The 13,300-nt window shown below is 35.5% G+C and overlaps 1 protein-coding gene across 3 annotated transcripts in view; it reads left to right on the top strand.

The window, feature by feature from the left end:
- LOC126888063 (atrial natriuretic peptide-converting enzyme) overlaps positions 1-13,300 on the top strand; it is a 331,414-nt gene that overhangs the window by 170,209 nt on the left and 147,905 nt on the right. For all 3 annotated transcript variants that reach the window (XM_050656080.1, XM_050656081.1, XM_050656082.1), the window contains 2 exons: positions 11-224; positions 11,898-12,273. In XM_050656080.1, the coding sequence (XP_050512037.1) occupies positions 11-224; positions 11,898-12,273 (590 nt within the window). The remainder of the gene's footprint in view (positions 1-10; positions 225-11,897; positions 12,274-13,300) is intronic.

The following is a 13,300-nucleotide window of genomic DNA, read 5'->3' on the forward strand; positions in this document are numbered from 1 at the left end:
ATTCTTTCAGATACATTTTTTCTTCCTCAAGACCCAGACGAGCAGATATTCAGAGCGACGTTTAGGGTGATAGAGGGGGATACCTTTAGTTCAGAATTAGCAGATCCTAGTACAAATAAATTCAGAAACCGATCTCGTGATTATAGAGAAAGACTGAACCTTTTATTTAGGAGAAGTTCGGTGCGACATGGATATATGGGTACTGAAGTTTTAGCCTTGGATGGGTATGTTTTTGTTCGTTTTGTCACTTTATTTTTGATACTATGGTAGGGGAGCAAAGTATGCTAAATGTGCAGTCACTCGAGCGCTTTGGGGACCTATTGGGCTGTGAAGAGTAGGTCCTAAAACCAAAAAAAGTTAAGTAAAATTTTCCATTTTAGTGGGCGCTTGCCATTTTTTAATTTAATTTTCCATTTCCAACAATCGTTTTTTTCGACTATAACGCCATCTATCCATAATTCGAAAAAATGTCTCGAATAAAAGTTACTTATTTTTACGCAAGGAATCCAAATCTGCAATAAAAAATGACAGCTCCTATTTAAGATTTTAAAGTAACCCCCCACCCCACGTCCATGGGGGGTCGTGTTTGGTGCCATTCGATAGATTTTTCAAAAATATTGAATAAGTGTATTTTACAGTTTTTCGATCTAATGTTCATTTCGCGAAATATCCCGGGATTCGTATTTAAAATATTAAATTCACTCCCCACCCCTCTCCGTGGGAAGTCGTGTTTGGTATCATTCGATAGATTTTTAAAAAATATTGAGCACATATTTTTTAGTTTTTCGATCTGTCAATCATTTCGCGAATTATTCTCTTTTTTCTTGTGAAACTTTGGGACTCACCCATTTCCTTACGCCCGGCTCAAATTGTCAGATTTTTGAAATATACACTCTTTTGCATGTACTTAATTTACTGTATCTTAATCTGACAATTTCGAGTTTTTTTAAGGATAGATTTTTTTTTTCGGGCCCCCCTTAACGAACTCCCCTGTGTTAAGAGCCAATATATGGTAGAGGTACATCTGAAGAGTACCAGGTTTCTCCCCATATGCTAATCTGACGCGCTCGAGTAACTGCAAAAATCCCCGCTTGGGCTCCCCTACCACTACTATAATTACTATTTTGGGCAACACGGCAGTCAAAACGAAAACAAATATTGTATTTACCGTCTGCAATAAACTCAATTTTAGAGAGTTGCAACGGGAAATAAGTTATTAAAAGTATCCAGTGAACAATATAAGACATTAAGTTAAGGTTAGTGATAATTAAAAACATTAAAATCGGTGAAATAACATCAAAATAGAACCAAGGACATACAAAAAGTAAGATCGCTAAAATTGTTAAGCCTGTTTAACAACAAAACGTAGACACGAAACTCTGGCCGATGAAATTGCGACGTTGCCGTTGTGAGTAGATTTTCCAGGTAACCACAGAAAATAACAACCGATAACAAATATACAAAATAAATACGGTAAACGCTGTCTTCTCTGCACTTTTGAGGTGGAAGACAGTGTTTGGCGCCGGAAAATGGAAAGGTATCTGGAAACTTTAGACAGTGATGACACACAGTCAGAAGGAGGGTCAAAAAGGAAGGACAGATATATGGATAACGAGGAAGATGATATTTTTAGCAAGAGCAAAAAGTTCTCGAGAACACCAACAAAAAATCAAGAGAAAAGAAATGAAGAAACAAAAATTGATCAATTATTAATAATGGTGAGACACCTCACCGATGACATTAAGGAAATAAAAAGAAATCAAAAAGAAAGCAAGGAAGCAATAGAAAAGCTCATTATAGAAAACAGAGCGCTGAGAAAAGAAAATGCGGAACTAAAACAAGAGAATATAGAAATCAAGGAGGAACTCAGAGAAATAACAAACCACATGGAAGTTATGGAAAAACACCGACGAATAAATAACGTAGTCATGAACGGTCTAAGGATAGACACATATGAACAAGCAGGGTTAAAAGAAACAACTAACAATTTCATCAAACAACACTTAGGAGTAGAGGTTAAAATAAGGAATGCTCACAAGCTAGGAGAAAAAACATGCCTCATTGAATTAGAAAACCAAGAAGAAAAAAGAAAAATAATGGAAAAAAAGTATAAGTTAAAAGAAATAAGAGGGCTGAAGGTATATATTAACGAAGATGCAACCATAAGAGAACGAGAAATACAGAAAACAATTAGAAACATTGCTCAGGAAGAAAGAAACAAAGGAAATGAAGTCAAGATTGGAGTAAAAAAAATATGGGTAAACAACAACGAATGGAAGTGGAACGACAAAGAAGGAAAAATCATCAAAACAACATCAAAAAACTAGCAGACAATTGTACCATGGGAATAACGATGACGACACAAGTACAGAAAAAGGATAACGATAATTCAAAAAAAGGACAAAAGAGAAAAAAAATGAAAACCGGACAAAAACACAAGAGAACATGTCGAAAAGAACACTTACTTTTAGGAACATGGAATGTAAGAGGCACATATAGAGAAGGTAAACTTAAACATCTAGCGAGAGAAATCGAAAAGTTCCAATTTGACATAGTAGCCTTGCAGGAGACGAAACAGCTGGGAAATGATATATTAGAAATAGAAGATACAGTGTTTTTTAATAGCGGCGGAAAGAATAGAACATTAGGCACAGGTTTTATGCTACCAAAAGAACTAAAGGAAGCAATAGTAGAATTCAAACCAATATCAGATCGAATATGTAGTATCAGGATCAAGGGAAAATACCAAAAAATCACTCTCATAAATATTCACGCACCATCTGAAGAAAAAGATAATGATGTCAAAGAATCTTTTTACAGTGAACTAAATAGAACAATCGAAAGTATACCCAGATACGACATGAAAATTATTTTAGGCGACGCAAATGCCAAAATAGGGAAGGAAGAAGTATTTAGACCGACAATAGGAAAACATAGTAAACACAATGAAACTAATGAAAACGGACAGTTCCTCATAGATTTTGCAAGAGAAAAAAATATGATCATAATGAGCACATATTTCGAAAGAAAAGAAATACACAAGGAAACATGGATATCGCCAGATAGTAAGACCAAAAACCAAATAGATCACGTGCTGATCGAAAAAGAAGAGCAGCAATGTATAAAGAAGATTAGAACATACAGAGGACCAGATGCCGACTCCGACCATTACATGGTGGGTATCAAAATGAAGCAACTGATACCTGAAAACAAAAACAAAATAAAAGAAAAGAAATGTATAAATAAACCAATTCGGTTTGCAACAAAAAAAGAGCAAGAAACATACAGAGAAACAATGGAAAGGGAACTAAAAAAGATACAAATAGAAGAACAAACGGAGAACAACTGGGAAATCATAAAGCAAGTAATGAACAAAGCAGCAAAAGAATGTAATAAACAAGAGATTAAAAAGAGGAAGGAGTGGTTCGACATAGAGTGCCAAAAAGAAATAGAACTAAGACAATCATTAAGGATGGAAATGATCAAGAAAGAAACAACAGAGACGCATGATAGATATATAGAACAAAGACAAAAAGTAAAGAGGTTATTGAGAGAAAAGAAGAGAAAACACTTAGATAATAAGCCAAAAGAAATAGAAGAGAACTACAGAAATAAAGAAATAAAAAACCTGTATCAAGGTGCCAGAAACGAGAAAAGAGGATACCAGCAAAAACCCATATTCGTTAAAAACAAAGCTGGAGATAATATAAGCGGCGAAGCAGAAATAGTAGAGAGATGGAAAGAGTATTTTGACGAATTACTAAATGGCAAGAATAAGCCAAACCAAAATGAATCCATAGAAGCAGAGACAGAAAATGAACAGTTAGAAGACATAGAAGAGAATCCACCGAGCAAAGAACAAATCGAGGAAATAATTAGAAATCTTAAAAACAACAAATGCCCTGGAAGCGATAACATAACAGCAGAGATGATGAAATATGGTGGAAAATTGCTGAATGATTGGATACACACAATCATAAAAGATATATGGTTAAAAGAACGAATACCAGAGGACTGGAAGGAAGCAATTATCTGCCCATTACATAAAAAAGGCGACAAAACAGAATGCAGTAATTACAGAGGAATAGCTTTACTAAATACCGTATACAAAATCCTAGGAAAATCAATAAAAGACAAACTTGAAAAAGAAGCTGAAAATATAATAGGCGAATATCAGTGCGGATTTAGAAGAGGGAGAAGCACAACGGACCAAGTATTCGTAATCAGAGAATTACAAGCAGAAAGCTATGAACACAACCTACCAACGATAGCACTATTCATCGACTTCCAACAAGCATACGATAGAATAAAGAGGAAGAAATTAAAAGAGGCGCTTGAGGAATTGGGAGTTAGCAGAAAGCTACGTAACATGATACATCTCACTCTGGAGAATACAGAAAACAGAGTCAAAATAAACAATCAATCATCAGAAAAATTTATAGTAAACGAAGGATTAAGACAGGGCGATCCTCTGTCATCTTTACTCTTCAACTTATGCCTAGAAAAAATAATGCGAGAAGCAAAAATCAATAGAGAAGGACTCATATATCAAAGAAGACACCAAGTTTTGGCGTTTGCGGATGATGTGGTGTTACTGGCAAGAGGAAAAAAAGAGCTACAGGAGATGGTACAGAGAATAGTAAAAGCAGCGAAGAAAATGGGACTATATATAAATTCAACTAAAACAAAATGTATGGAGTGGACAGATGGTCAGTTTAGGAATGGTCAAAAGTTTAAAGTAGAAGTAGAAGAAGGAACATCATACGAATTCGAAATGGTAGAAAGATTTACATACCTAGGGGCAATAATATCACGTAAACCTATCATTAAAGAAGAAATACAAGCTAGAATAATGGCAGGCAATAGAAGTGTACATGCGCTTAATGTAATGTTGAAAAGCAAGTTTCTATCAAGAAGGGCAAAAGTACAGCTATACAAAACAACTATACAGCCAATAGTAACATACTGCAGTGAGACATGGACAATGACAAAAAATGAACAAAATCTACTGGAGATCTGGGAAAGGAAAATACTAAGGAAGATATATGGAGGAAAAATAAGGGACGGTTTATGGATAAGAAGATCAAATGATGAGTTAAAACAATTATACAACCAACCTAATATAATAGGAGTGATAAAGGCTCAGAGACTTAGATGGCGAGGCCACATTGAAAGGATGCCAAACACGAGGACTCCAAAGAAGGTACTAAACTACACTATAACTTCAAGAAAGAGAAGAGGAAGGCCGAAAAATAGATGGAAGCAAGGCGTCGAAAAAGATTTGGAAAGAATGGGGCTAGAGGGCCAAAAAAGAAAAATGAGTGACAGGAAGGAATGGAGGAAAATCACATATCAAGCCAGAGAAGAGCTCAGCACATAAAGAAACGTGAAAATGAAGAAAGAAAAAAAAACAAACTTTTCAAGCCATGGGCCTCTAAGGCCTTTAGTGCTATTGTATATATATATATATATATATATATATATATATATATATATATATATATAATTACTATTAAATTAATACTATAATTACTAGAATATAATAAAATAGAATCTTAACCGATATTCTTGTCTGTTCAACCACAGACCTGGAGGGATTTTTCTTTCCTCTAGTTCTTTTTCAATTTCCTTCCTCGAGCTCCTTCTCGGCCTTCCCCTGTTCCTTCTCCCTTGTGGTGTTCATGCCAAGAAGTCCCTCAGATATCAATGATCCAGTTTTAATTTTTGTAGTCGTTCCATTATACAGACTTTGGACTGCTTTGATAAAACCATTTTTAATGTTGGTTTGCTGTAGGGTTGAGCATAGTTTGCTGAGGGGCATACTGTTTTATGCTTTTTGTAGGTCTACGTACACCAGGTGAACTTCTTTATTGACGGCTGTTTTTTCTCAATAAGTTGCGTAATAGAGTACAGGTAGTCTACTGTGGACCGCCCTGCTCTAAGGCAGCGTTTAGACACCGCGATAAATCCGAGCAATTTATCGATATTGATGGAGTTATTTCAATTTATCGTTGTGTGTAAACGGTGCATTGCAGCGATTTATCCGGATTGGAGTTGGATTGGAGTTGGTATCGGATTGCATCAATTTATTGTAACGATCGAGTTGTTTCAGTTTATAATCAATCGCAACAATATATCGCAGCGTCTAAACAGCTTAAAAAATCAATAAATCGTAGCAATTTATCGTCACAATAAATTGATCGCATTTATAGCGGCGTCTAAATGCCATTTAAAGCCAGCTTGCTCCTCTGCTTCGTAATCTTATAGTCATTTTCTATTTTGTTCTTAATAAGTTTCCCATACCTACATCCTACTTATTGTGCTGTTTACCGGAATTCCTCTGTAATTTTCACACTAATCCTTGCTGTCCTTTTTTTTTTCACTGTCGACCATCCACAAAAAAGGACAGCAAAAATCACAATATAAATGATAATGAAACAACAAAAAAGATTATAAATAAATATTTTAATGAAGAAACGTAAGAACTAGGTAAATGGAATATAAAAAGTCTAAATGGAAAAGGAATAATAAAAATGAACAACAATCGTAAACTTAACCACATGAAGTTAAAAAGAATATGCTTACAACAGCGTCAGGGAGATGCATTGTGCATACCTAGTTATTTAACAATTGACAGCAGCAACAGAAATAAGGGGAAGAGTACGGCAGGAATGCGTACTGTCTCGAATACTCTCTAACGTATATTCAGAACACATAATCAACCTGGACCTAGCAGATGTAGACAAAGAAATACTGTTAAATGGCAAAAGACTGAACAACGTAAGTTATTAAGCAGGTAGTCTAAGCGGACTCGTCCACCAAAGCAATATCCAAACGCAACATGAAACACTCAACATCCCATAAATATCAGCGGTTAATATGTATCCCTTGAACGCACTTAAAACTACCTAGGATTCCTGGAACTTCGTTCACCAATGCAACGGAGATTTGGATCGTCCACCAAAAACTAGATGCGAAACTCAAGGCATATCTTTCCTCAATATAACGATGGATATTGCTTTGGTGTACGAGTCCGCTAAAAGGACTGCAGGCACCAAACACTTAATACAGTAATAGCAGAGGAACGAGGAAGATTTTGATTAGGTTTTAATATTAAAAAGACTAAGTATATGGTCATCAGTAAGAGAAATTCCAAGTGGACAACTGCTTACCAACAACTAATCGAATGGGCCACCAATTACTGCTATTTGGGCACAAATTTGAATAATCGTTGGGAACTCTCGACGAAGCTAAAAGTAAGGATTGAGAACATAAGACCCTCATTTATCAAAATAAAAAGATTTTCAGTAGTCCGCGGACCGCGAAATAAGCATAGTTATAAGTTATAAACCACGTAATACGTAACGAACATCGGTACAACCTGCTCCAAATCATTCTGCAAAGTGCATGGCAAGATAGGTTCAGGAAGGCGTAGGATATCATGGCTGAGCAACCTCCGACATTGGTACAACTTAACAACTACAAAACTTTTTAGAGCATAAGTCAATAAAGTTAGAATAGTCATGCTGGTAGCCATCATTAATGAGTAGGCACTGCAAGAAGATATAAAGGTTGGTCGGAAAGTCCCTTTAAACTAATGAATTATTTTTGTTATACTACAGAGGGAAAAAATAATAACACAATTTAGTTTGTAAGTTATTTATTTATCTAAAATATCGGTGTGCACACCTCCATTATCGCAACACAACTTGGTACGACGCTATGTTCGTATGCTCATTCGTCTCAACATGTCCGGAGGTACTAACGTAAAAGCTTGGCGAACTCCGTTTCGCAAGTCCTCATTCGAAACATATCGGCGTTTTTTAACCTCCTGTTTAATGAAATCCCACAGTGCATTATCCGGAGTGGTCAAATCTGGACTTCTTGGAGGCCAAGGAATTGAAAAACCTCGCCCAATCCATCGGTTCGGGAAGATTTCATTCATTCGTTTGCGAACAACGAGAGCAAAATGGGGTGAGGCGCCATCTTGTTGAAAATAAGTAGTCTCAGCAGTACCCTGAGATGCCAATTGTGGTAATAATAACCACTCGTTGATTATCTGCAGACTGCAGACAAGTGTGTTATGGAGCCTTAAAAAAATTTGACCCAAGCAGATAAGTTGAAGTAATTTCAACCCATATCATAACCTGAGGCGAGTTTTTTTTCAATTCCTCAAAGAAATAATAGGACTTGCCCTTTGCCCATAAACAATTATTTCGATTTCGAGAAATGGCACCCTCATCGGTTAACAGACCATTTTGTTTGTCATATGCTCTCGGAAAGCGTTGAAGCAGTAATTGACACGCTTCAATAGTATACTCACTTGTGGCCGCCATCATGTTTCAATCGCAACTATTAATGATTGTCTGTCTTCGTGACCAGACAGGTGACCTTGACTATGCACATGCGCATGCGCAAGAACGCAAATAAACATTGGTGCGGTGTTGAAACATTATTATTATTAGTGTAAAGGGACTTTCTGCCCCCCCCCCCTATACATATAATAATACGTCTATAGTAATCTCTCTTATTTCTGCCATTACCCTCCACTGAATGATCTCGTCTATCACTTCAAAATCATTATTTTTCTTTCTTTGTCCACTTTTTTGTAATTTGCTGATAAAACGCAAAGCAGAACTCCTAAAAAGTTTATACAGCGAAAAAAAAATATAACAGGACAGTGTACAAATAATGTAATATAGCTTATGTTTGTATGAACTGAAGAAGATTCAATAGAAGTTTACAAAAAGTACACCAGATCAATAAAGAAGCAGCACTATCATTAGAATTCTTTACTGTGGTAGTTTTTATTTAAACAATACAAGAATTCTCAATTTGTATTTCTTTTCAAATAAATTTGGTATATTATTCTGAAGCCATTTTATCTTGGCGTATTATTCAATTTACTATTTTATTTGGGAATAAGCAACAATTTGAGCTTGGAATTAATTTTGTTTGACGTTTCGACTTCCACTTCGGAATATCAATTAGCAATCTCATTTTAAAGTCATCTACTTTAAAATAGAATTGTTTTATTACACAAGAAGGGTGACAGGAGAGATAAAAAAAACTACCGTCCTATCAGTTTGCTATCACACATATATAAACTTTTCACAAAAATTACCAAAAAAGACTGGAGGCTTAGTTAGACTTCTAGACTATCAGCCTAGAGAACAAGCTGGATTTAGATCTGGATATAGCACTAACGATCACTTACTGGTAATAAAAAACCTAATAGAGAAGTCTGCGGAATACAACAAACCATTCGCACTAATATTCGTCGACTACGAGAAAGCATTCGATACCATAAACCAGCAGAAAATGTTAAAAACATTGACAGAATGTCGAATAGACCATCGCTACATTAACATGATCAAATATATCTACCAAAAGGCAACGGCTAGCGTAAGACTGTCTGAATAACAAACAAATATATTCTGTATACAGCGAGGAGTACGGCAAGAAGACACCATCTCATCAAAGCTATTCACAACCCTTTTAGAACACACTCTAAAGAAGGCAGATCTGAACGAATATGGTATCAATATAAATGGAGAGAAGCTCAGTCGTTTGAGATTCGCAGATGACATCGTCCTTATATAGCCGATCCTATGGATGATGCAATAATAATGTTGAACAAATTATATCACGCTTCCTTAGAGGTCAGACTAAAGATTAACATCAACAAGACGTAAATCATGACTAATCTGGTGCTAAATCGTAATATTGTTGTTGATGGAAAGGATATTGAGCAGACTGTATCTTATAAGTACTTGGGGCATGAAATTCGGTTGGGAAGATATAACCAGACGTGCGAGCTCACACGTCGCATAGGATTAGCCTGGGCAGCGTTTGGTAAACTGAAATATGTATTTAAATCGGACTTGCCCATATGGCTTAAAAAGAAAATCTTTGACCAGTGTGTATTGCCTGGCACCATTAATGGAGCCAAAACATTAACATTAACAAAAAAGGTAGTGAACAAGATTCGCGTAACTCAGAGGGCTATGGAGCGCCAGATGTTGGGTGTCTCCCTGAGAGACCGAATCCCAAACGAAGAAATACGTCGTAGAACAAAAACAACAAACGCTATCGAAAAAATCGCGTCGCTTAACTGGAATTGGGTAGAGATAGTGCAAACACTCTTGACCACGGCGCAGTAGCCTTTACGTGAATTTTGACAGGAGTGTTTGCACTATCTCTAGGACACGTCGCCAGATTGTCAGACAACCGATGGACAAAACGTATTGTCGAGTGGAGGCCACGAGAAAAAGCACTACGGCGCAGAAGACGTTCACTAACCAGATGGGCCGATAATTTGAAGCATGTTATCGGTAACTGGATGCAAGCCGCACAAAACAGAGATAGATGGAAAGAGCTGAGGGAGACCTATGCCCAGCAGTGGACGCGTACGGGTTGATGATGATGACTTTAAAATAATAATATACAGGGTGTCCAGAAACTCTACCGACAAACGAAGGCAGGAGATTCCTCAGATAATTTTAAGATATTTTAACCCAATTCACCTAGTCCGAAAATGCTTCCTAAAGGAGCTAGAGCTCTTTGAAGATGGCGTCTTGTAAGTAGTTTTTCTTAAATAACTCCAGAATGCTTCTATTGAGAAAAACAAAAATTGGTACACATATTTATCTTCCAGAGATAAATCGACACCATGCATTTCGAATTTCTAGTACCGATCATAGGCGTCCGTTTTGGGTAGGGCAACAGTTATTTTATCGCATAACTTTTTTATCTTTAATTTTTAAGCATTTTTGACTCTGGATTATTAAATTATGAGATATTCTTCAACTAAAAGGTACTCTTGTTTTAGGTCGATAGGATACACCGTTTTCTAGAAAAATCCATTTGAAAATTTGTCTTTTTTTGAATTTCCAAAAAAAAATTAAAAAAAAACTATTTAGAAATCTGAAAACTGGTACGTTTATTTATATTTCAGAGATAAATCGATTTCATTAACTGCGAATTTCTAGTACGGGTCATATGCGTTTGTTTTGGGTAGGTCAACGGTTATTTTATCGCATAACATTTTTGCCTTTAATTTTTAAGCATTTTTGACTCTAGATTATTAAGTTATGAGGTATTTTAGTACTAGAAGTTACTCTTGCTTTAAGTTGATAAAATACACCGTTTTTTTTTTAATTTTTTTTAAATTTTTATTCAAATTCAAAAAACGAAAAATTTTCAATTCGATTTTTCTAGAAAACCGTGTGTTCTACGGACCTAAACCAGGAGTGCCTTTTAGTACTAGAATACCTCACAATTTAATAATCCAGTGTCAAAAATGCTTAAAAGTGAAAGACAAAAAAGTTATGTGATGAAATAACCGTTGCCCTACCCAAAACGGACGCCTATGATCGGTACTAGAAATTGGCAATGGATGGAATCAATTTATCTCTGGAAGATAAATATACGTACCGATTTTTGTTTTTCTAAATTGAAGCGTTCTGGAGGTATTTAAGAAAAACTAATTACAAGAAGCCATCTTCAAAAAGCTCTAGCTCCCTTAGGAAGCATTTTCGGACTAGGCTAATTGAGCTAAATTGTCTTAAAATTATCTGAAGAATCTCCTGCCTTCGTTTGTCGGTAGAGTTTCTGGACACCCTGTATATCTGAATTATCAATATGAATGAGATAAAATTAAATTATAAAAAGAATTTTCTACCAAGCATCGAAAACAAAATTTGTTTAATTTTTTAATGTTTTGTATTTTGATAACGATTTCCGAAGTGGAATTTGAAACGTCAAATAAACTTAATTTCAAATTCAAGTTGTGGCTTATTTCCAAGTAAAATATTAAATTAAATTTGGTATCAACTTTCTAACCTTTAACTACGTTTTTTATTTCTTTTCTCATTTATATCTACACTTTCTTACAGAACTGAAGATAAAGACTTGGTAGTCCATTTCAATATCCATATAAATCCATACTACCTCGAGATTCGAGCTAAAGACTTGGAAAATATTTTATCGAATGAAATTAGTTTAGCGGAATCCCTCTTCTTTAAAAACCTTACGATCGATGTTAAAAGTGTCGAAGTCAAACCAGAAAATGAACCACCGCGGGTGTCTTCAACTACAGTGATATCAGTAACCGAAGCCATAACAGAAAAACCAGAACCTCCTAGAAGGTGTTTTCCGCTAGAGTTGGATTATTGTAAGAAGCTAGGTTATAATATCACTACGTATCCCAATATTTTCAGACACTGGAGCATCAAAGACGTGAAGAATGACGTAATATCATTTAGAGAATTGGTAAGACTATTGATATTATTTTTATTTTTTTTAATTTTTTTAAGTGTGGAGAAAATTTGGCTTATAATTTTCAAAATTCACAAGGAACAGTTATTTTTCTACGGCCGCGCCGTGCTGAAAAGCCACTTTCACGCACGCATTTCGCTTCCGAAAGTTGCACTTTCCCGCACGGCGTTCGAGAATAGTTATTTTCTATTTGCGGAGTTCGGGCAAGCAGTCGAGTGCGGGAAAGACACTTTCCGCATGAGTTAGGAACAATATTTTTTCTAGAGCCGTAAGTTTGGAAAAAAGCCACAAAAAATAAAGTTATCAATTTTTATTTAGGAGTGAAAATACACAAATTAATTCTTTGACAAGGTTGTCAAAACCAAACTTTCAATATAGGTAATGGTTTACCACGATGACGATATTGGTTTCCATGACGACGATTCAAAACCATTGTAACTGTCTACTGATCTGACTTTTAAATATTATGTCAAAATAATTTTATTTCATCGAATTATCGCGCTAAAAACGATGAATGAAATTGTTAGAGATGTATTAGATGTTAGTAGACTCCACACACCTCGTGGGTTTCTGATCAGATGGAACTCAGATGGATCATACAGTTAATGTCCGTAATGTGAGGGTCCATTCTCTGGACAAAGGGGAGATTTCTGTGGTGCTGATGTTAAATCCAGGAATATTTTAAACATCTCGTTTTTATGTCAATAAAAATTTATAATCTATTTACAAAAATAATGACCAAGCGATTAGACAATAAATTGGAATGGGTTTTAGAAAAGACTTCCGAACAAACGATCAACTATTGGTAATAAATAAATATAGAATCTTATAGAAAAATGCTGTTTCTAAAAACAGCCAAGTGTGTGGTAATGTACCTATAGAAATTTGTAGACAAATGAAATTATTTTATGACCTTGTCGGCGAACGATTGAATTTTCTGTGGGAAAGGAGCGTTTACTCATAACACAGTAATAAAGTGTTTATTAGGTACCTGACAAACCGTAATAATATACAAAACAGC

Source organism: Diabrotica virgifera, chromosome 7 (assembly GCF_917563875.1).
Source record: "Diabrotica virgifera virgifera chromosome 7, PGI_DIABVI_V3a".
In the NCBI taxonomy this organism is placed as follows: Eukaryota; Metazoa; Arthropoda; class Insecta; order Coleoptera; family Chrysomelidae; genus Diabrotica; species Diabrotica virgifera.